Below are 24,997 nucleotides of genomic sequence, written 5' to 3' on the forward strand. Positions count from 1 at the left end.
GCTTCAGATGTCTTATTCCTCTTGTCAAGCAGCTCTTGAACAACAAACGTCAGAAGCGTCTTACCTGGGCTAAAGAAAAACAGACCTGGTCTGTTGCTCAGTGGTCTGAAGTTCTCTTTTCTGATGAGATCAAATTTTGCATCTCATTTGGATACCAAGGACCCAGAGTCTGGAGGAAGAATGGAGGGGCGCACACACTGCAAGATGCTTGAAGTCCAGTGTGAAATTTCCAGTCTGTGTTGATTTGGGGAGCCATGTCATCTGCTGGTGTTGGTCCACTGTGCTTCATTAAGTCCAGGGTCAACGCAGCTGTCTACCAGGAGATTTTGGAGCACTTGCTTCCTTCCACAGACAAGTTTTATGGGGATGCTGTCTTCACTTTCCAGCAGGACTTGGCACCTGCCCACACTGCCAAAAGCACCAAAGCCTGGTTCAATGACCGTGGGATTACGGTGCTTGATTGGCCATCAAACTCGCCTGACCTGAACCCCATAGAGAATCTATGGGGCATTGCCAAGAGAAAGATGAGACATGAGACCAATAGCGGCCATCAGCTCTTCTGCATTGTTCGAAGTATCCTGGTCTTCCATTACACCTCAGCAGTGCCACAGGCTGATGGCTTCCATGCCACGCTGCATTAAGGCAGTAATTGCTGCAACAGGAATCAAAAGATAAGGTCCAAAATGGGCCTTAATTTAAGAGTATAGAACACAGCTAAAGGTTAACTCTCAATAGAAAAGAAAATATTTGATAATATGAATAATCCAATATAGTTTCAGGAGTAGTATATACCTTTAAATTTTAAACTTGTTTGATGCAATGCTAAAAAGAAATGATATTACTTAAATTAAATTGTTAAAACATAAGTATGCATTTTGTTGAATAAGTCCAATAATAAAAATGTCTCTGTATGGATACAATTGTATCACTCAAATAGAAATTCACAACAGTCTGTGAATTTTGTTAGCTATTTCCAGTTATAATCAAACTGGGATTTGTATGCTGGATTAGCTGAATTTATATTGTACAGTATTATACATTATGCAGTAGGACCCATAGAGAGAGATCACAGATGTCCCGCTGAACTGTACCCTTCCAGCCCAAGTCTCTAAGTGATCTGCACACCGGGGATGAACCTGTGGCCAGCCGCCCGATTTCTTCATAGCTTGATGGGTAGGGGCCCTCAGCGGGTGTGAGCAGTGTAACTGGGATTGTCCCATGATGAATCTTGCAGCAATTTATATCTTAATAACAATGTACTGTTAAAAATAGTTATAATAACAGATCATGGTGGAAGAAATCCCTCCGTGCTTGCAGAAACGGAGTTTGAAATCCAAAGTGCTTGCTGTATTAAAATCGATTTATTGACCAGAAAGTAAAAAGGATTTGCACTCACAATTATGTAAAAAAAACTTTTTGTGCTGTACTGGGGTCAGGAAATTACGGTGCTAGAAGCTGCTTCTATGTTCTCGTCCTGCCGGCAGATGAAGCTGAGAGCCACGTGCGTGTCACCGATCTTCCTGCGTTCCAAATGGAACCCGGTCGTTTTACGGTAAGTGCCAGAAAGTGAAGAATAATGTCCTTACGCGTTTCGTTCGTCTATTGCTCACTTCATCAGAGGATCAGTAATTGCTGCAAAAGTGGCCCAAACCAAGTACGGAGTCCATATGCATGCTTATACTTTTCAGAGGTCCGATATTGTTCTATGTACACTGCTTGTTTTATTGATTGCCTGTAATATTCTAATTTACGGAGATTGTGGATTTGGGGTTTTCATGAGCTGTAAGCCATAATTATCGCACTTATAACAAATCACTGCTTGAACTATCTTGCTTTGCATGTAATGTGTCAATTTCATGAGTTTTCCCTTTTACATTGCATTACTGAACTAAATGAACTTTTGCCTGATATTCTAATTTTTCGAGTATCACCTGTATGTGGACAGTTTTTTTATTTATCTTTGTTTCCATTCTGAAATGAGGTGCACCAACTACAATGGTTCTACAATCGGATCAAACTGACTATCAGTTTTCCACTAGTCGGCATGTGCTGTGCACAGAAGCTGGGCTTCATAGTGTGTGGGTGTGGCTTTACAGCGAGATAGTGGCATCTCAATCACACCTGGAGGAGTCCAGACATTGTGTAAACCAGCAGTTGGTTTGATTTTTATCACACATGTGGGCTATAAATGCTGTGCAGTGGAAATAGTAACTTAGCTTCTCTTATTAGGCTCTGTTTGCAGCCCAAAATACCACACCACAGTCCAACATACTTCATGTTTAGAGGTGTAGAGTTTGGGATATATGCATTTTTAACTTCTGAAATGTATGCATCTATATGTGACTTTTGTATTTATTTATTTTCTGATTGTATCACATTACCTATGTGCAGCTATATCTTGCAGTTTTCCTTTCATCTTTTTCACAAGCGATATTTTTTTTTTCCCAAAGATTAATCTACTGCAAAGATTTTGAGATCAGGACTATAATAAGCTTGCTACGTAAAGTTTTTAGAACACTAAACTCTAAAATTGGTGTCTGCACAATTCTTCCAGACTTTAACGCCTCCAAATGTGTTTACTCCCCCTCATTCTATTTTGTAACCACAAACTCACAATCCACTTCTGGGTCTATTCTTTCCCTATCTGTGTTCTTGCCTTTGACATTAGGGGACCCTTTGTAGGTTTAATTTTTTCCTTTCATGCATTTATTCATGGGTTTTCTTCATATGTTGAAAGTATCTCTACTATGGCTAGTTGTGAGGCTGGCTACGCTAATGGTTTAATTAGTGGTTAATTATTTGTCTTATTAGCCTGCATGTTGTTCATGGTCTGAGCAAGATGGTCATTTGAGACTTGAGCTCTGCACCACCGAGCTTATAATAACGACTTGCCGGAGCACTATTTACCCTCATGGGCCGCACCAAGCTTTCGGAGCCCCTGCAGACTCGTAGGGTTGCTCACTCATAGTCTGACGGGACCAATGAACGACTCCCTTCAGACTCCGCCGGGGGCCTAGCTGCGAGGCGCACGGCTCCAAGATGGCACCCGTATCCTCTGCCCAGGAGCCTCCACGCTGTCAGATATCGGTGCCGACATACGGCGAATGGTGGCAGCTATGATAACCAGGGACGACCTCCAGTCCCTCTCCACCACGCTGATTGCCTTCCTTACCTCAGCGGTTGCGGCGAGCCTGGATACAGGCACTTGAGACCCAAGCCGCACAACAAGCGGACACGACTTCGGATGTTGCCATTGCAAGGCAGGGGGCCATGATACTTTCCCTACGCCGCCAGGTGGAGGATCTGGTCAATAGGAGTCGCCGCTCCAACATTAGGGTACGTGGTGTACCAAAGTGGAGGGAGAGGAAAACGCGGAGTACCTTTTGGCTGGGCTGTTCAGCATAGTCATTGGTGGAGCGAGTCCGGAGGTGTTCTGCTTTGAGAGAGCACACAGGGCCCAGATTTCGTGACTGAGAATCCCGTGACCTGATTTGTTGCCTACACTCCTACTCTATAAAGGAGAAGATTATGCAGAAGGCCAGGACAAGACCAGTATGGAGTTACCAGGGGGCTGGTTACGTTTGAGGCACGGCGGGCACTTAGACCGATGACTGCTGTCCTGCATGAAAGAAACATCCCTTACAAATGGGGGTTCCTGTTTTTAGCATCCAAGTGAGATCACAATGAATAGCGGCCAGAGGACCAGAGAAAATTCCACGCTTCCTGCTGAGGTTGGAAAAGTTTGAAGTTGAAATGTAGAAGGGGAGAGGAGGGACGAAAAAATAATAAAAAAAAATAAAAATATTACATTTAAAAAAACCTACAGTTAAGCATAAATCTGTCCTTGGCTTTTGACGCTATCACTCTACCTGCAGTTAGGGGCCCATACCTGTGATAGGACACATAGACTGAAGATGTCTTGGAGACCAAGAGGATGACAGACTGTGGTGGCAGATAAATCTTCCTGAAAGGAGAGCTGCAGGATCGCAAATTCACATTTGTAGATGTGTATGTGCCTAATGCGAACCAATCCCAATACGTGCGCAAAATCATTAATAAACTTGAGTCGTTCGCAGAAGGAACCCTAGTCCTGGGGGGGGAGGAGTTTAATGTCCCTATAAACCCGGTAGTTGACTCATCATCTGGACACAACAGTACCCCACAAGGAGCTTTAACCCCTTAAGGACACATGACGTGTGACATGTCATGATTCCTTTTTATTCCAGAAGTTTGGTCCTTAAGGGGTCAAGTAGCATACAGAATTTGCTGAGAAGGCTCAGGCTCGTGGTCTGCTGGACAGCTCTACACCCAGCGGATAAGGAGTACACTCCCTATTGGGCAATTCATAAGATATGTATTTCTTCAAGAAGCACAATTAACAAACATGCAGATGGTGGAGATAAAAGCAGCTATGTGGTCAGATCATAACCCTGTGACCATGGAAATGAACTTGCCGAGATTTAGACCAGTAACATGGTCCTGGAGGCTAAACAACTCCCTCCTACTGGACTTGGGCATTAAGGAGAGCATTATTGCGGAGCTCTCCGCATACTTAAAGATGAACACGCCAGGCAAACTCACAGCAGCCGTGAGCTGGAAAACACATAAGTGTCATCAGATGAACTATTATCCGCCTTGCATCCAGGAAGAAGGAAGCCCAGCGCCATCTAGCAGAGCTTGCTGTGAAGATACTCTCGAAGCACAGCATAAAAGATCCCAACTCGTGGGAACCTACGGGGAGCTATTGGAGGCTAGACGCCAGCTGCAAACTCTCATCACTCATATATTACCGATCGGTCTAAAGATCGGATGCCTTTTTCTATCCACGTGCTAACAAACGGGGGAAATTACTGTCGAGAATGTTAAAGGGCCCTCGAACGCTCACTCAGGTACACAAACTATGAACCTCTAAGGGAACTCTCCAGTTCCCTTAGAGAACCAAGAACCGACTCAACCAGGGCCCTTGAGATTAGAAATGTTAGAAGGATGAGGTTCCTCAGTGACTTAATCAGGGAAAGAATTGGATCAGATGAGGCAGAAACACTGGATAGGCCAATAACTGAGGAAGAGGTGGCAGCGGTGGTCAAGACTGCTAAAACTGGGCGAACTCCAGGCCCAAATGACTTCACCCTGGGCTATTACAAGCACTTTCGGCATATCTTGCTTCCCAAGTTTACCCAGGCGCTGAACGCTTTAACGGTTGAGAACAGTCTCCATCAAGAATCGCTTGCATCCACCATCACTGTCAATTCTAAAATGGGAAAAGATCTAGATATGTGCGGTTGTTATAGGCCAATCTCCCTACTTAACGTGGATATCAAATTGTTTACTGAAATTCTGTCCAGGATTGGGAACCTGCTGCCGAGACTTGTACACCTAGATCAAATGAGTTTCATACCTGGTAGAGAGGTCCAGGATAGCACTCTGAGAGCATCGTCCATCCAATATTTAACTAGGAAAACAGTCTTCTTGTCGACCGACTTGGAGAAAGCATTCAACCAGGTGGATTGGTCGTTCCTTATGGCCACGCTACGGGAGATGGGATTTGGAAGCAACACTATGAGCTGGATAAGCGCATTATACAGCTGTCCTAGCGCACCAATTCGAGTAAATGGAGCACTCAGATCCTTTTCAGATACAAAATGGAACCAGGCAGGGGTGCCCTGTTTCCAATGCTCTTTGCACTGACCCTGGAGGGCGTGCGAAAATCTGCCTATATTAAGGGCATTACGTGGAAAGTCACCTCTCATTAGGTTGCTGCATATGCCGATGACCCTTTTTTTTTTTTTAATATTATTAATGATCCCACTACGACGCTGCCACACTTAGAACTGTTGGAGTACTATGGGACATATCCAAATTAAAACTGAACATGTCTAAATGTGAGTTACTTAATAACTCAACTCTATTAGCCAAAAACAAACTCCTACATCATCCGTTTCCTTTTTAATAGTGCACTACACACATGAAATATCTGGGAATAGTTACATAGCTGAAAAAAGACTTGCGTCCAAATTCAGCCTTCCTCACATTTGTTTTTTGCTGTTGATCCAAAAGAAGGCAAAAAACTTCCAATTTTGCAACAAGCTAGGAAAAAAATTCCTTCTTGACCCCAGAATGGCAGTCAGATTTATCATTGGATCAAGCAGTTATTACCCTACATTGAAAGATTATATCCTTGAATATTCTGTTTTTGCAAGTATGCATCTAGTAGCTGTTTGAACATCTGTATGGACTGTGATGGAACCAATCATAGAATAGTTGTCACAAGGGACTCGGGGTATCAATACCGCATGAATTTTCTACCTCTTACAACGCATACAAGATCTACGAAAATGGGCTTATCCGCATATATTGTGATTTAGCCGGATCGCAGTTATAAAGATGAACGTACTACCTAGACTCCTATACCGGGTTTCAAGCTCTTCCTTTCGCCTTTCCCACAGCCTTCTTTGCTTCCCTGAGATCCTCCATGATTCAACATGTATGGAATGGAGAACAAGAGACTCAAATATGACATCTTGTGCCCCCGAGAAGCTGGGGAGGACTGGCACTTCTTGACCTCCGTAAGTACCACCAAGCCACAGTTCTGCAGAGTTTGGGAATGGCATATGGATCCAGCACCTAAGCAGTGGGTAGAGCTTCATAAGGGCCACTTGCAGCCATCACTCCTAACAGCGCTCTGGGACTCAAAGGGGTGCCTACGGAGTACTGTGGATTTGACCTCCCCAGTGATGCAGACGTTGGCGACATGGCACAGCATTAGGGGGCAGCACATCTGTCTTCTGCACCAAGCCTGATGATCCAAATACAAATTAATGCGAGGGTAGGAGGTGGGCTGCAGGCCCAGGCTCTGGGACTTCCACGGAGGGGTAAGAAGTCATAGGGTCTTGAATAATGCAGGCCTGAGCCCTTTGCCGGAACTGACTGGGGGGGTAGGGGGGTTATATGCAAGTGAGCCATTTCTACCGGACACTCCCCAATAAGGAGGCGATCCATCGGAACCTCACATGGTTGAGGAACTATGTGATGGTAAGACAGCCTTAGATAAGGCAGTATCCCTCCTTTACCAGCACCTTCTTGTGGGCCATTTGGAAAGTAACGCATTTCGCAGGAGGTGGGAACAGATACTGGGCAAGTCCATTACGGAGGCTCAATGGGTAAAGATCCTGGTCCTACGCCACAAATGCTCTCCTAGCTAAATACCAAGAATCTAACTATAAACTCCTCCTTTTTTTGGTACAGAACAGCCTACATATGATCTTTCCAAGTGTACCTAATAAGTGCCGGAGATTCAGAGCAGGACAGGGAACAGTAACGCATATTTAGTGGGGCTGTCCTCTTATCAAGCAGTTTTGGGAAGAGATTGAGCTTAAGGTGGAGGAGATACTCAAGGATACGATACAACGCACTATGGAGATGGCCTTGTTGCTGTGTACAAAAAATCTATACACGTGGGGGGGGGGGGGGAGAGAGGAGAGAGGAGTGGAGAATCCCTTTAAAGAGCACTTATTATTCAGTTATCAATTTTTATCCCCCAATGCTTTGGGATATGATCACTCCCTCTAGCATGTAAGCTCATTGAGTAGGGCCCTCAACCCCTCTGTTGCTATGCATCCACTTGTCTGGTTACAATTACGTGTCTGTTAGTCCACCCATTGTACAGTGCTACGGAATTTGCTGGCGCTATATAAATAAAATACTATGTATTTTAAAATGTTTGCTTATTTTCCAGAGATCCAGGGCACAACAGATCGTACCATGCACAGTATCACAGCTTCTCTCGGCCACGCAGAATGATGAGGTTTTCAGAATAGGGGAAGTTGAGCTTTCTCAGGTGTGTATTTGATCTTCTAAACTAATAGGTCTCTTTACTAAACACCAGATTTTACTAAACACCAGACCAACAGACAAAACTGATTGAAAATGTTCAAATACTGACTGAATTGGCAATTATCATATCTTCTAAAGCCAATTCAGTTCAGATTTTGGGTATTCTGACCAAATCTCCACCTTTTGTCTGGTTTAATTTGTTGTCGTCTTTAAAATTAGTGCTTAATACTTTTGAATCTTATAGAAAATATAGTATTTTGACTTTCACAAAGCAACACTTTTTCAAGAACATTGGGGCCAAATGCACAGAATAAGATGCCTCGATTTGCCATGCTTCAGGCATATCTGCTAAACAATGAGGAATCAGCAGACACTTTCTGTTAAGTTATTGCTGACCAGTCACTAGAAAGGCACCATGTGTATAAAAGGATACCAACATACCACATGCCCGATTGAACAAGCAAACTTATCAAGCCCTAGTTTAACTTACTCACTAACAAATGAAACCACCCACAGAATCAGTGTATTTTGGCTGTTGTGAACTGTAATGTCCAAGTTGTGTGTTTTTTTTTTTTTATTTTTTTTATTTCAGTATGCATAGATGGTGCACTATTCAATGGGAACAAAAACAAATGTTTTGGTTGGACCAAAAAAATAATGCCTACCAAATAATGCATTTCAGAAAAGCTTTAATCTATAATCTATCCACATAATCTATAATCTTCTCATATACATAAACCGTATGTATTGGTTAAAATTGTACGACTACATACCCTAACAATTGTGCATACATGATTGGCAACATGAAGGGGTTAAGCAACGGTGTTTATGGACAGGAGATGTTTTTGTGCTAAGAGTATAGGCAGTTATGGTGCTTGGGTCCGATAAGAACATAAAAAAAATTGCTTAAGTAGTAGCCATGGTAAAGGAGAATTCAGAATTGTTCGGCAATTTAATTTGAACAATACAGCAAATTTCGTACATTTAATATAAACAATAGCAAATAAGAGTAGAAGTAAAGTAATGTTGTAACGCAAAGTAAATGACCACATGAGCATGTTAATGTCTTGTGAAAGGAAGAGTGCTAAAAACCAACATTGTAATGATGGGAAACTCTGCCAGCTCAAGTGTCCGTTAAATCTGTATTCTCATCTAGGATATGTGTAATTGTTCAATGAAATATTGTCTATAACCCAAACATATATATTTTTCAGGTTACAATTGTTGGAATAGTCAGACATGCTGAAAAGGCTCCAACAAATATTCTTTATAAAGTGGATGACATGACTGCAGCACCAATGGATGTCAGACAGTGGGTGGACACAGATGTAAGCTATCTCTGTAATCTAAACTGGATCTTTTACATTTCATTGGTGGCAGGCGCTCTGGCAGGATTTGTGATTACTCCCAGGAGTTAAAATGCTATGCTAGTAGCCAGGCCTTCTAAATTACTCACCACTGCAAGCCTGGAATACTCAAAGCATACTTACCAGGGGTGAATTTCGACTTCCAAAATGTTTTCTGTCTAATGGCAAGTGGAAATCATGAGCCCTGCTTACTCTCATTTAATGTCACATCTTTGGTAGCTGGTACACAGAGACTAAGGGCAGGTGATTGTATAAACATGTAGTGTTTACAAGAAAGCAAAATGCATAATTCTATGTTGAGGATCTGTAATACCATTACTATTACAGTTCCTCAAATTTGCATCAAGTTGGATTTCACAATGTTTAAAAACAGTGATGTAATCCGAAGGAGAGGCTATAGAGGTCTTACAGAGGAAGTGGGTTGGTATTTTGAATGCTTACAGTGCACGCGATGAGGAAGACTGCATGCTGTCAGTAATTTGCCAAAATCTCATTTGGTTATGTAATAGACTTGAGTGAATTCTAAGTTAATAACTGCTTGTCTCTTACAAACTGTAACTGTATTAATGTGCAACTGTATCCTTACTTGCAGGAAGCAAGTTGTGAGAGCATTGTGGTACCGCCTAATAGCTACGTTAAAGTAGCAGGTCATCTTCGCTCCTTCCAGGTAACACACAGAAGGTTTTTTTTTTTTGCTTGGTTTTCCAATTCACATATTCGCTTCAAATTGTCAGAAAAAAACCCAGCTGTGGTTATGCCAATGTTGGTGTTATTCATGGCCCAAGTTATCCACAAAATCAAATTCTGATTTTTGAAATCACATGCAAATGCCTCATTCAGGCTTTTCAGATTTGGATATTTGTGAAATGCAGGTAAAACAGGGGCTGGTTTGGTTGCCCAGTTAATCCCTTTAAAATTATTTTGAAAACCACCACACATGTGAATGGTCAATTGTGGGTGTATTGCTTATGAGTGAGGAAATGGCATCGATCTCTCTGGAAAAATACAGGTGTGTGAATTATGTATGTATGTTGACATTGTCCTCTGATAAACTGAATTATACCAGTTAGAGGTGCAAGTAAGAGAAACATTTATTTCCTACTAATTTTACAAATATCCAACATTCTGTTCAAATTTTTTATCAGCCAAGTCCAATGTAGCAGTATACTCTGCATTACCCACTATTCACATGTAGTGTGCTATATTTTTGTCATGGTAATAATATATAAAGTGTGGAAGCACAATTTTTCTTGTAAATAATTTAAGTTCACAGGTGCTTATACCATTTTTAAAATGGTCATAACAAATTGAATTAACTTAACAATTGCTCCCCCCCTCTTTTTCAGAATAAGAAGAGTGTTGTAGCATTTAAGATTGCACCTATTGAAGACATGAATGAATTTATATCACACATGCTGGAGGTTGTACAAGCTCACATGATCCTAAATTCCCAGGGTCAGGTATGTTTATAGTCAAATGTGGTTCTCTCCATCCCTCACATGGATATCCTGAGGCTACAGTTTGTTTTTATCTGCAGTAGTGAGCTGGTTGTTTAAGGTTTAATTTAGTTAAATCCGGGGCCATCGCTAGGGTTAGGAAACACCTGGGACTTGAGCCCCAAAATAATTTGGCAACCCCACCACAAAGCTTGGCCCTGAAAAAAAAATGCCAGGAAAAGCAAGCGCTCCAAATACTAAGGTTTATTCTGTTATGTATGTATCCCTTCATCCCTCTCGGGCAAGGGGAGGTGACATTATAAAGATCCTTAGTTGTCCAGTGTATATAGAGCCTCCTGTCTCCCTCTGGTTTTCAGTTTTGGAGCGTTGCCATGGTAACCCGCAGCAACATTCTGAACTGCCTGCTGCTCATGGAAGCCATACACTTGCTCTACACCCAGCATAAGATGTGTGCTCTCTGAGCAACAGGTCAGGAAATTATATTTTTGAGCCTCCAACTGGCCCATAATGGCCCCTTTTTTGCAAGGCTCGCAGGCACATTGAAAGGTAGCGCTGCTGGCCCTGCAGAGGGGGGAGTTGCATGGCCCTAACCTCCCCAGCCCTCCCTGTTCAACATCGCTGGTTGAAGCAATTTGTCTATAAACTAACAATGTTTTGTGAACTATGTCTTGTAGTGACACTGTAAAAGTGCAATTTAAAAAAAAATACAAATAATAATAATTGTATAAAGATTGCTTTAATAGGTATTTTGCATGTTCATTCCTTGCAAATTCAGACACTTTTCTTCCTGGAGGGGTCTTTCCTTAGTAATGTTTGCTATATTGGTTCTACTTTGTCATGCAATGTTAAAGGCTACGCAGTGGAAGCTGCAGATAGCCGTGTAGAAATAGTGTAAATCCATGGATTGTGTGGCAGTGGTCTATATTTATTTCGGGTGTGGTGGAGGGGGTGCTGGTTTGTATTCTTGTTTATAATTGAGACCGCACATATGGAAGAGTCTTCTGCTTCTGGAAAGCTTTCCTTGCAAAGCAGCTCCAGGTCCTCCTACTGCGACTTTTGATCCTGTACGAGGCTCCAGTGTCAAACTTCTCTGAGGCTTTTAATTCCTTCGATTCCATTTAATTCTGTAATAGTTTTTTCAGTTTTGTTTTTCCTAATATGATGTCCGTCTCTTGTGTTAGGCTTCAGGAGGTGGATCTGCCATGGTCCTCAGCACACCTGGACGCGTGGGAATGGGGGAGACTGCAGGAGCAAATGACATGCCAATTAATGGGCTGACGCCACATCAGAGCCAGGTACATATATATATATGAAATGGTGGTTTTATGTAATGCACACATACTATATAAGATGGAAAATTAGACTTTAAGTTCATGAAGTACTTAAAATGCCTAACCTGCCATTACCCTACTTGCCCTAAACCTTAGGGTTATTCCATAAACTCTGCTCTGCTGCAAATTAAAATCAAAATGCAAACTTCAGGCAGGAATAGCCAAAAGCTTTCTCCAACCCAGTTAGTCACGGTGTGCTTATATTGGCCTCTGATTTAACAATAGGCTTTTAATTGCAACAAGCTATGTTGTAATTGAAAATCACTTCTTATCACAGGAGAGAGCAAATACTTGTGTGAAATGTGACTGAGCTGCATCTTTTGTCTTGTAAAGAATCTCATCGTCATATTTTCAAAAGGTTTGTAAACTTTTATTAAAAAAACAAAACTCTGTCACTTAGGTTTATTTTTGTTTATATGGAGGAAGTTTGTCATGATGAGGATAGGATTACTGTGCAGACTTAATGACCCTATATGTTTTTGTTTGCTGCTTTTTTTATTTTTGCTTGGAAAAGTGCTAATGATCTAAACATGCAATTTCCGTTATCATTCATGAGCAGTCTGTTATTTGTTTTTTTTTTCTTCTTCTTAAATGATAAATGTGTGCAATGTTTTTCCCCTCCATTCTAGATTTTGAATCTGATTAAAAGCTACAGAGGGAGTGAAGGAATGGCATTAGATGATCTGAAGGCAAGGCTTCAAGGAATTAATGTGAACACAATCAAGTATGTATCTGTTCTGGTGTCAAGCAACTAGTTACTTGCTAGTAAAATCTAGCTTCCAGCCAGCCTCAACAAAGTGGGATAGCCTTGGAGTCTTGTGTGTATGTATAGAGAAATTGCATTTTTAAAATTTTAGCATTACTAACTCCTTAAGGACTACGGACGTACTAGGTACATCAGACAAACGGTCCTTAGGGACCGCAGATGTTCCTAGTAAGTTTGCTGCAATTATATTACTTACCCGAACGCTGCCGTTCCTCCGCTCGCAATCGGTGTTGCTCCCAGTCTGAGGGGGACAGTCCTGACAGTTCCCCCTCTGCAAATTAGGCCCCCTGCAGGCCATGTCATTGCTCTGAAAGACTGGTCACATGGCCGCAATAGGAGTCCATGTATCTGCCTGCAGGGGGACTGCCTAAACTGACAGGCAGTCTCCCTGCATCTGTAAAATAAATGTTATTAAATCAAAATATAAATGTATGTATGTATATATTGTGTGTGTGTGTGTGTGTGTGTATTTTTATATAATCTATACATATATTAATATATAAATACAATTAGAATTAAATTACACATGTATATATAACTGTATATTGTGTGTATATATTCTAAAATATAAATAAGTCAATTAAAAAATGATATATAATTTTTATTCTAACTATTGATAATATATAGTTATATCAAAATACACTTAGAATTAAATTTTATATATGTATATATCACAAGCCAATTCCGTAGCGCTGTACAATGGGTGGATTAATGAGCCTCGCCGCCGCATTCATTATAGATTGCAGCAGTGCAATCTGGGAACACGTAAGACCACTGAGAAGGGGATTGCAGTAGTCGAGGCGAGAAATAACGGCATGGACCCAGGACCTTAGCTGCGTCTGGTGTTTAAATATGTTTTTGAGGTGAAAGTGGCAGAATTTGGTGATCCACTGGACGTTAGGGGTGAAGGAGAGGTCGCAGTCAAAGAACACCTAGGCTGCGAGGTAGAAGTGATGGTAGCACCGTTGACTTGGAGGGAGACCGACATGGGAGTAATAACACTTGAGGGAGGAAAGACCAGACGTTCTGTTTTGGACAGGTTGAATTTAAGGAAGTGAGCAGCCATCCAGTTGGAAATCGTGGAGAGGCAGTCGGAGCTACGAGTCAAGATGGGCAGAGAGGTCAGGAGAGAACAGGTAGATTTGCGTGTCATCGGCATATAAATGATAATGAAAGCCAGAGGAGCTGATGAGTTTACCAGGAAAGGCAGTATAGATGGTGAACAGTAGGGGACCAAGGACAGACCCTTGGGGAATGCCAACAGAGAGGGGTTGGGGAGAAGAGGCAGAGCCAGAGAAAGCAACACTGAAAAAGCGCTGGGAGAGGTCGGAGGAGCACCAGGAGAGAGCAGTATCTCATAGACCGAGATTATGGAGAATGAGAAGAAGCTGTTGATGATCAACAGTGTCAAAGGCAGCAGAAAGATCAAGGAGAATTAGGATAGAGTAATGGCTGCGAGATTTAGCAGTGATTAAATTGGTCACAGCTATTTCAACAGTGACGAGCGCGGAATCCAGACTGAAGCGGGTCAAGCAGAGTTTAATTCGAGGAAGTCTGTTAATCTTGCATACACAACTCTCTCATGGATCTTGGAGGCAAATGGCAGTAGCGATATAGGGCAATAGTTGGATGGGGGTAGGGCTTTTCCAGAATAGGCATTATGGTTGCATGCCTAAAGTGTGAAGGGAAAGGGAGAGATTGGAAATTTTAGTGAGAGTGAGATACGAGGGAACAGGTGGTGGGGCGGGAGGACCGAAGTAGAGCAGAAACCTCTTCCGTTGTAGTAGGTGCAAATGAGCAAAGAACAGTGGAGTGAGTGAGTGTGGTTGGGTGATGTATTGGAAGGGGAGGGAGAGAGGTTAGAGATATCTTCCCTGGTTATAGAAATCTCCTCGGTGAAGTGAGTTGCAAAGTTTGATGCGGACAGGGTGGTCGGAGGAGGGTGAGCAACAGGGCGAAGTAAGCATTAAAAATGTGAAAGAGGTATTTTGGTTGGCGGGACAGTGTGCTTATGAAGGTGTTGAAGTAATTTACTTTTGCAGACAAAAGGAGCGCAGCATAAACTTATAGTGGAGGAAGTCAGGTGCAGAGTCAGACTTTCTCAAACAGCGTTCAGCAGTTCTGGAACATTTTTTGAGATATCTGATCAGCTTGGTGTGTCATGGTTGTAAATGGGAAGGCTTGCTGCGTTTAAATGTAGGGGGTGCAATGATGTCTAGATAAGAGGCAAGTGAGATTTGAGATGGGTAAAAGGAATTTGGAGTTTGGAGAAATGGTGGAGATCAAGACAGTGGAGGTTTCTGTGAGATTGGAGAGTTGAGGGTGGTGAAATGTGGGTATGGGGGTATGCTGATGTCAAAGGTCAGCAGATAGTGGTCAGATAAAGGAAATGGAACAGTGGAGAGATTAGAGGTAGTACAGAGATTGGTGAAGATCAGGTCAAGAGTGTTTCCTGCTGTGAGTTGCTGAAGTAGACCACTGTGTGAGGCCGAAGGAGGAGGTTGCAGACGGGAGGCATCAGGGCAGTTGAGGTTTTTGATTGGGATGTTAAAGTTCCCAAGTATGAGGGAAGGAGTGCTAGAGGAGAGAAAGTGGAGTAGCCAGGAAGAAAAGTGTTCAATGAATAGCCTAGGATGACTGGGAGGGCGGTAGATGATGGCAATTCTTAAAGGAGTGGACTTAAATATGTGGACAGTGTGAACTTCAAAGGAAGTAAAGGATAGGGCAGGGAGGATGGCTGGAAAGGTACATTGAAGTGAGAGAAGGATGCCTACACCGCTGCCTTTACAGTGGAGTGTGGGAGACTTGTAGCCCACCGAAACATTAAGAACCCGGAGTAGCGGTATCAGAGGGGAAAGCCAGGTCTCAGTGAATGCTAGTAGTGTGAGGAAATTGGAGATGAAGAGGTCGTGTATGGCTGTTTTTAATATTGCTACAGATGGAACGGGTGTTCCAGAGTACACACTGAATGTTGGTAGAGGAGGATAAACTGCAGGGTATTTGGATGACGTTTGCATGATTTCTAGTTTTGTGTGAGCAGACGAGGTAAAGGGCCCTGGGTTGGGAGAGACGTCACCAGGTGCTAGAAGTAGGAGGAGAGATAGTGACAGGTGGTGTGAATGGGCTTTATTTGGTGGGGTCTAGTATGCGATTGGGTGGGAGCAGGAGAGAAAGAATGGATAAAGTGGGATTAATGTGGATGTGATTTTGTTGAGAAGTGGGTGTAAGATATTTTGATGAGGGAGAGGAGAGAAAATGAAAAGAGCATTGCTCAGATGAGTAAGTAGGAAACGAGAAAAAGGAATGAATACACACGGTCACAACTAAACGTGTGAAATCTATCCTAGATGATACCGATCACAGAACTACTAGACAGGGGATAACCCAAAATAAAGACAATGTAAAGAGAGGAGACCCTTGAAACAAACAAGGGGATCCTAAATGGTAGTTCTGACTATACAGAAAGAAAGAATGATTGGAAAGTCTAGGGAGCATGAAAAGAGACCGGAAATAAGTAGCTCAATTGCGCTAGGTAGTAGAGGTAGAGAATCCCAACAAGCGTACTGATATAGATAGTGGGTATATTTGGTAGAGAGCCCCCTTACTATCTATATAGATCTGCCTGCCAATGTAGAGTCAGCCAGGGTGGATAAATCTAGCCCCAAAATACGGAGTGCCCCACTGAACTAACTACACTTGAAACGCCATTCCCTACGTCCGGTCAAAAAAGATGCCTATTAAACACTAACTTCTGAAAACAAAATACTAAGTGCTATCAAGTGGAAACATAAGTTAAAGTGAAAAGCGCTTGACGCGCGTTTCGGCGTGTATATACGCAGTCGTCAGGAGCTATTACATGTATGAGCCTCAAGAGCCGGTAAATATACACCCCTAATGAGGGGAATACTCACAGCTGATCATCACAGACAAGCCTGTATTCAGCCTATCCAGAGAGAGGATGGCGAATGACGTGAATCGTCACGCCTCCTCCTAACGTCATGTCGTGCAACCTGTTTTCATTGGGCTAGCACAACATCAATCTATGCTAAGGAGTGATTGATTACACCCCCATATAGTATCCTATCATATATACTGTGTGTGTGTGTGTAATTTTCTATGTGCATATTTATGTAATTTTTTTGTGTGTGTGTGTGCATTTTTCACACATATGGCACTTTCACAGATATTGTTGTGATACGTTTTACTGTTTTGAAACACTAATATGTGTGTTCAGCGAGTCTCCCGAGTATAACAGTACCTCCAATTTACTGGTTTTATAGTGTTTTTGAAAGTTATAGGGTCAATATAAGGCTTGATTTTCAGTTTTTTTTTTTTTTTTTTTTTTTTTTTTTACATTGTAATTTTCCAGATTGGTTATGTTGCCTTTGAGAGCGTGTGGTAGCCCAGGAATGAGAATTACCTCCATGATGGCATACCATTTGCAAAAAAAATACAACCCAGGTTATTGCAAATGGGGTATGTTCAGTCTTTTTTAGTAGCCACTTAGTCACCAACACTGGCCAAAGTTAGTGTTCCTAATTTTCTGCATTTTTAACACACAAATATAAATGTGGCTACTAAAAAAGACTGGACATACCCCATATTGAATACCCTGGATTGTCTACTTTAAAAATTTTTTTTAAAAAAATGTATATGTGATTCAGAGAATTCTGACAGATAAGTGTTACAATGTCACTATTAATACATTTTAATAATATATATTTTGAAACCGCAATGTCCTACTTGTACTTATAGCCCTATAACGTGCAAAAAAAAAAGCTAAGAACATGTTAACATTGGGTATTTCTAAACTCAGGACAAAATTTAGAAACTATTTAGTTTGTTTTTGGCGGTTATAGATGCGCAACAGAGTTTGTGGGTCAAAGTTTATTTTGGGTGATTTATATAGTATCTGTTGTAAAAATGAGCAGAAAAGGAATGGCAAAATAAGTTATGAGAAGGAATAAAACAAGTTATATTTTAAGGCACTTACAAAATAACTATAACTGTAAAAATAATCTCTAAAATGCAAACAAACTGAGATTTCCTAAGCTTAACTTATAAAGTTAAATACTGTAAACACCCTTATGAAATGCAATACTACTCTCAAATTTCAATGGGATAAACAATTACTTTAACAAGTTGCAAAAAAACTTTTAAAAATGCTTATCAAATAACCCAGCTTATACAGCAATACATTAATCAACACAATGACCAATATTCCATATGTGCAACAATAACTTTTAAAAAAGTGCAAATATATAAATGTGCAAATCGCCAAGCAACGTGCAACAACCACACATAATATCCCTGTATAAAATCTCCTTTTATCAGCACATATACCTCAAAAATAGAACTACAATTGTGCAGACAGTAGACATTATAATATAGGGAAAATAAATATTAATGTTTTCTGATATGCCCACTCACATTCATTAGAGCCCTAAGTTGGCTCAAAATTTAAAGCTATTAATGCATTGTACTTACCATATTGATAAAAAGTGTCTAGTTTGAAAGCTTACACCCCCTAACGTACTACTTGTCCATGGCATAGTTGTAATGACGATGTCCCGAAGACCATATACATATTTAGCATTCATGGACAGATGCTTGGTACCGATTCTGTAGCATCCTATATATGCTACAAATGCGGTTTTGGCTGAATAAGCCCACATTCTCACACACAATACAAAATCTTGTAGTAGACCTTTAACCTCTTTAGGACAGCGGGCGTTCTATGCAGTCCTTTTTGGGGTAGCTCTAAACGCCAGAGGGTGGCATAGAACGTCCCCGCTGATCCCACGCCGGTGGTCGTGATCCTTGGGTCTGCTTGGGAGCTCAGGCAGCCCCCTCTGCCTGATCCATAAAATATGATCGTGGGGTCCTCTCGATTACATGGCTGGAATAGCTGGCTTATGCAGTGCCTGCAGGGGGACTGCCCGAACTCCCAGGCTGTCCACCCTCGTGTCTGCAAAAAAGGTTTAAGTTAAAATAAAATTTTAAAACCGTTCATAAATTAAAGAAAAAGTACTTGGATCATATGTATGTATTATCCAAGTACTTTTATATGTACGTGCATTATATATATATATATATATATATATATATATATATATATATATATATATATATATATATATATATATATACATACAATTTTTTTGTTTCTCGATTGATTTATTTTTAATATATAATTAGAATATATATATATATATATATATATATATATTCTAATTATATATTAAAAATAAATCAATTGAGAAACAAAAAAAATTGTATTCCTGTTTAAATTCGTTTGAACTGTATTCTGATATTAATACATATATAAAAGTCAAATGTGTATATAGATCTCTAAACACAAATATTAGTGTTTCAAAACCGTAAAACTTATCACAACAATAACGAAACAAAAGTGTTGCATTTTTCACACATAAACGGGGCACTTTCACTGACAATGTAATTGTTGTGATACGTTTTACGGTTTTGAAACACTGTTTGTGTTCAGCGAAGTCTCCGGAGTATAACAGTACCCACCATGTACAGCAAGCATGTCAAACTCAAAGGCTAACACGGGCCAAATAAACCAGGTTTAAGTTTGTGAGCCACAAAAATGCAAAAACTTCAGTTTTCATAGAAAATTTTGAAAAGTACAGTATAAAAATGTTGCCTGACATTTGACGTCCTTACACTCGTAGGGCTTCACAGTAAACAAAAGAGCAAATTTATTCTAAGGACACATGTATTTGCATGTAACCAATGTTTCAGTCCAACTGCCATGACATATTCAGAGCAGTTTGGTAATGGGACTAAAATGGTGAATATATGCAGTTTCACAGCTCTAATAAAACAAATAACACGAGTGTGCTCTTCACTTTGGCGGAGATCATTAAACTTGATGATCTTGGCCAAATCCAATGCTTTCCCATAGGAAAGCATTGGGAAGCTATTGTGAATGTGTGGCAAACAGTTGCGCGGCCAATCAGCATCTCCAAGGAGAGCGTTCAGCACCTCCATGCAGACCCAAGCTAATACACTGCCCCCTTCCCCCATTCTAATTCACTGCCCCTTAATCTAATACACTTCTGTCTCTCCCAATTACCATTCTAATACACTGCCCTCCTCCTAATTTAACACATTTCCCCCCTCCACCACTCTAATACACAGGCCCACTCCTTCCCCCAAATTAATACAGCAACCCCTCCCACTAATACCTCCCTCTCCCAAATTAATATAGTGCCTACTCCCTCAGTTTAATTCACTGGCCCCGTTCCCCAAACGCCTCTTCCCCTACCTTAAGATAAGCCGTCCTCAAGTTCCAGCTCTGCTCTTCCTCTGGTACTGCGAGTAAGAGGAGAGGCAGAATGGCTGGCCTGTTCTGCAGACACAGCCACTCTGCCCTCTTGCAGACGTGGGAGGGAAGACCAGAATCAGACAGGAAATATCGTCCCGGGGGCAGGTGGGCCGCAAATATATTCATTGTGGGACGCAAGTTTGACAAGCTTGATGTGCAGGTTTTTTGCTGTTTCGAAAAGTTAGTCAAATATAAGGCTTGCAATTCCTTTTTCCCCACATTGAAATTTGCCAGATTAGTTATGTTGCCTTTGAGAATGATTGGTAGCACAGAATGAGAATTACCCTGCATACCATTTGCAAAGGGTCCAGTCATTTTTTTTTGCGACTACTTGGTCACAAACACAAGCCAAAATTAGCGTTCATATTTGTTTGTGTGTGAAAAATGCAGAAAACAAATTTGAACGCTAACTTTGGCTCGTGTTTTTTGACCAAGTGGCTACAAAAAATCCACCCCATTTGTAATACCTTGGGTTGTCTACTTTTGCAAATGGTATGCTATCATGGGGGTAACTTTCATTCCTGGGCTACTGTACGGTATCAAAGGCAACCTGTCCAGTCTGGCAAATTTCAATGTGTATAAACTGAAAAATGTAATGTGCTATATTTGACCCTGTAACTTACCAAAACACAATAAAACCTGTACAACGGGGGTACTTTTGTACTCTGGAGACATCGCTGAATACAAATGTGTACTTTATTGCAGTAACGGCTAACAGTATTATGACATTCACAGTTAAAATGCCATGCAAAAATAAAATTCTTAATTTCTCACATTTTGTTTCATATTTTTTCATATTAAATTATGTTTAATATATAAATATTTGATGTGAAATTAAAGTCCTGTTTCTCCTGAACAAAATGATATGTGTGGGTGAATTATGGTTGAACAACATGTACAAGTTTAGATGAAAACAAAACCTGGAATTTGCGCTACAACTGCCTACGTCCTTATGGGGTTAAAGAAGAGTGGTAACTGTGTATATGTGCAAGCAGGGTACCAACTTTATATTAATGCCCATGGTTTGGAATTGCTTGTCTAATATCTCATAAAGACTGTCAGGTGTCTGTCTATACTTCTGGCCATATAGTTCTTATCTTTGAATGTATATATTTTTTAGGATTTAATCTACGCACGGCCTATTTTATATGTACCTGCTAGATTTGTGAATGGTAGTTGAACAAAATTGTAAAGATTTAATTTTAAAATATGGCCAATAATTAAGATCCTATTACATGAAATAACATTCTACTTATTCTTGCTATTTGCCCTCAGACAAGCATTAGAGTTCCTTAGCAACGAGGGACATATTTATTCCACAGTGGATGATGACCATTTCAAGTCAACAGATGGAGATTAAGAAAAGCAAATTATGCATTGCATCTGTGGTTGAGTGGTGCAACCGAAGAAACTGTGTCCTGACTTCTATAGCGTGGATATGTGGCTTATGTGTCATCATTTTCAGGATTCTTGCACCTCACTCCCTGCCTCTTTCCCCCACGCCCGCTTTTTTTTTTTGGCAATAAAATGGATTTCCTGTAGCAAGATGAGATGTATATGGGTTAGTCATAGGCTCATAATCCTCATTTAGGAGAGGCCTACACCATACACTGAGAACTATTTCCATGTTTTTTTGTTTTTTTTTCTCATCCTCTGAAAACTTTACTTTCAGTATAAAACAATTAGGCAGGCTATAGTATTGGAAAATTGAAGATGGTTTTACATCTTAACAAGTAGATTACACGAATCCCTATAGATATTTTCTGGTAATGTTGAGAGGATTCAGCATCCACTTCTCAAGTGACACTTAAACCTTTGAGATTTTAAAGTGTCTTCCACACAACCATTTTTTTCTTTCTTTGCAATTTTGTTCCCTACAAAAAAAATATTTTTAACATCTAAATATTTTGAAGATATGTAAATAAAATTTACAAAAAAATTACCATTGCTAATTACTTTGTTTTTAGAGATTTTTATTTGTTCTGATGGCAAAACTCACATAGTTTAAATATTGTTTGGCAGAAACTTACAAAGTTACAATTACAGCTCATTCTACTGGTGATTGTGCTATAAATGTGTTAGGTGTTCCTGTCTCATGGCTTTTGTATTTTTGACAAACTGTTGTAGAGCTGTGACTATAAATGCAATTAAAGTAATTAGTGTAGGTAGCGTTCAGCTGCAGGGGTTTCATGATAACTGCAGATAACTTTTTTTTTTTTTTTTAGGTGCTAAATGGAAATTGCTGTTACCTATTTAGGATAGCAAGTACACAGTAAAAGTCAAATAGCACACCCATGTTATTATACAAAAAATATTTAATACAAAAAATAGCAATGTAATAAAGTGCATATCATAAGTGCAATACCACCATTTTAACAGATGACCTATTCACATATACAATATAGAAGTGTTTGCAAACTGAGTATAAACTATATACAAAACTACAACAAAAATAAAAGAATAAAGAAAAAAAAAAATATATATATATAGTTTTCTTTATTCTTTTATTTTTGTTGTGCATAGAAGGTACATGCGTGCCGATATTGCCACAACAGCAGATACCAGCAATTCGCGATAAAACAATATATGGCATGAGTTGGTACTGCACAATTTTTTTTATATAATAAACATGCTTATAAGAAAAAAACCATAGCCTCTTAAAGGGATTATATACTGTGTAAGGAATACAAATAAGTGTTCAGTTATGTTTCAAATAGAAATATTTGTAAAAAAGCCTGGTTTCTCTTGAACAAAATGATATATAATCTGTTTGGGTGCACTTAATATGAAAGAGGTACACTTTTGGTTGAACAAATAAATACCTCAAATTCCAGGGGTCATTTTGATCAGAAATTGTACAATTTCCTCAGTCCCTAATGGGTTAAATACACCATTATTACCTTATGTACACTGACAAAGATCCCCTTGAGAAAGGCATCAAGCCAGGACCGGTGCTAGGATTTTTAGTTACACAGGCGAAGATGCATTTTGGTGCCCCCCACCCTCGTTTAAAATAAGGTTCATACAAACACAGAAATAATCATACAGAGACATACAGACACAGACAGAGACATGCATGCAGGCATATAGACATACATACAGAGGCATACCGTCATACAGACACATACATACATAGACATACAGAAATATACATACAGAGACATCCAGGCATACAGACACATACATACAGGCATACAAAGACATACACGCATACAGAGACATTCAGACACATACATATATACAGGTATACAGAGACATACAGGCATACAGACACATACGTACAAAGACATACAGACACATACATTTGTACATACAGAGACATACAGGCATACAGAAACATACAGACACATACATGCATACAGAAACAGACATACAGGCATACAGAGACCTACATACATACATACATACATACATAGACATACACAATTACATACTTACATCAGTTCAATCTTGTCCCCTGGATGCATGCTGTCTGGCTCCTTGGAGTCCTGTCCTGCAGCCCAGCCCCATCACAGGGCGCCAGCCGCGCTGTGTGGTACACAGGGATATGATGTCATTAATATCCTCGCCCCCTCCACACAGCCTGCGGCAGACACCAGGGTAGGTGCAGTGGCGTACACATGACCCATGGGGCCCCAGTGCGCAAATTGATCCGTGCCCCCCCCCCCCCCCCCCCCCCCTCGCGCTTACTCTGCGCGGGCCGGGGCCACAACTCATGGCGGCGGGCACCTGGTTGCAGGGCTGTGACCCCTGCGACCGCGGTATGTATGCCAGTGCATGCAGATGCACACACAATTAAAGGACCACTACAGACACCCAGATCACATCAGCTCAATGAAGTGGTCTGGGTGTCAGGTCCCTCTAGTTTTAACCCTGCAGCTGAAAACATAGCAGTTTCAGAGAAACTGCTATGTTTCACCGAGGGTTAATCCAGCCTCTAGTGGATGTCTCACTGACAGCCGCTAGAGGAGCTTCCGCTATTCTAAAACACTGAACGTCCATAGGAAAGCATTGAGTAATGCTTTCCTATGGGCGGTTTGAATGCGTGCGCGGCAAGAGCATTCGGAGCTGAGAGGCGGAGGGATCCCCAGCACCAAGGGAGTCCGTCGCTAGAGAAAGGTAAGTGCTGAAGACACACACACTCTCACGAACAGATGCATACACACCAGCTAACACACACACATTTACTGACAGACACGCTCAGCGACAGACATACATACACACTCACTTACAAAACATACACTCTCACTGACAAACACACACTAACAGACATCAAACAGACTCACTAATACACACAAACACACTCAGTAAGAGACACACAGTAACACACTTACTGACACTCACTAGCAGACACAATCACTGACACTCACTAGCAGACACACACTGACACTCACCAGCAGACACTCAGACACACTCACTGACACTAGCAGACACACTGACACTAGCAGACACACTGACACTAGCAGACACACTGACACTAGCAGACACACTGACACTAGCAGACACACTGACACTAGCAGACACACTGACACTAGCAGACACACTGACACTAGCAGACACACTGACACTAGCAGACACACTGACACTAGCAGACACACTGACACTAGCAGACACACTGACACTAGCAGACACACTGACACTAGCAGACACACTGACACTAGCAGACACACTGACACTAGCAGACACACTCACTGACACTAGCAGACACACTCACTGACACTAGCAGACACACTCACTGACACTAGCAGACACACTCACTGACACTAGCAGACACACTCACTGACACTAGCAGACACACTCACTGACACTAGCAGACACACTCACTGACACTAGCAGACACACTCACTGACACTAGCAGACACACTCACTGACACTCACTAGCAGACACACTC

At 41.0% G+C, this 24,997-nt stretch overlaps 1 protein-coding gene across 1 annotated transcript in view; it reads left to right on the forward strand.

Moving 5' to 3' along the window:
• The window catches only part of LOC134591412 (replication protein A 32 kDa subunit-A), a 34,201-nt gene extending 12,193 nt beyond the window's left edge, over positions 1-22,008 (forward strand). The window contains exons 3-9 of the mRNA XM_063444461.1: positions 7,736-7,837; positions 9,048-9,161; positions 9,793-9,867; positions 10,547-10,660; positions 11,839-11,952; positions 12,618-12,712; positions 21,381-22,008. Coding sequence (XP_063300531.1) covers positions 7,736-7,837; positions 9,048-9,161; positions 9,793-9,867; positions 10,547-10,660; positions 11,839-11,952; positions 12,618-12,712; positions 21,381-21,465 — 699 coding nt within the window. The 3' untranslated portion in view covers positions 21,466-22,008. The remainder of the gene's footprint in view (positions 1-7,735; positions 7,838-9,047; positions 9,162-9,792; positions 9,868-10,546; positions 10,661-11,838; positions 11,953-12,617; positions 12,713-21,380) is intronic.
• The last annotated feature ends 2,989 nt before the right edge of the window (positions 22,009-24,997 follow it).

This window comes from Pelobates fuscus, chromosome 1 (assembly GCF_036172605.1).
Source record: "Pelobates fuscus isolate aPelFus1 chromosome 1, aPelFus1.pri, whole genome shotgun sequence".
Lineage (NCBI taxonomy): Eukaryota > Metazoa > Chordata > Amphibia > Anura > Pelobatidae > Pelobates > Pelobates fuscus.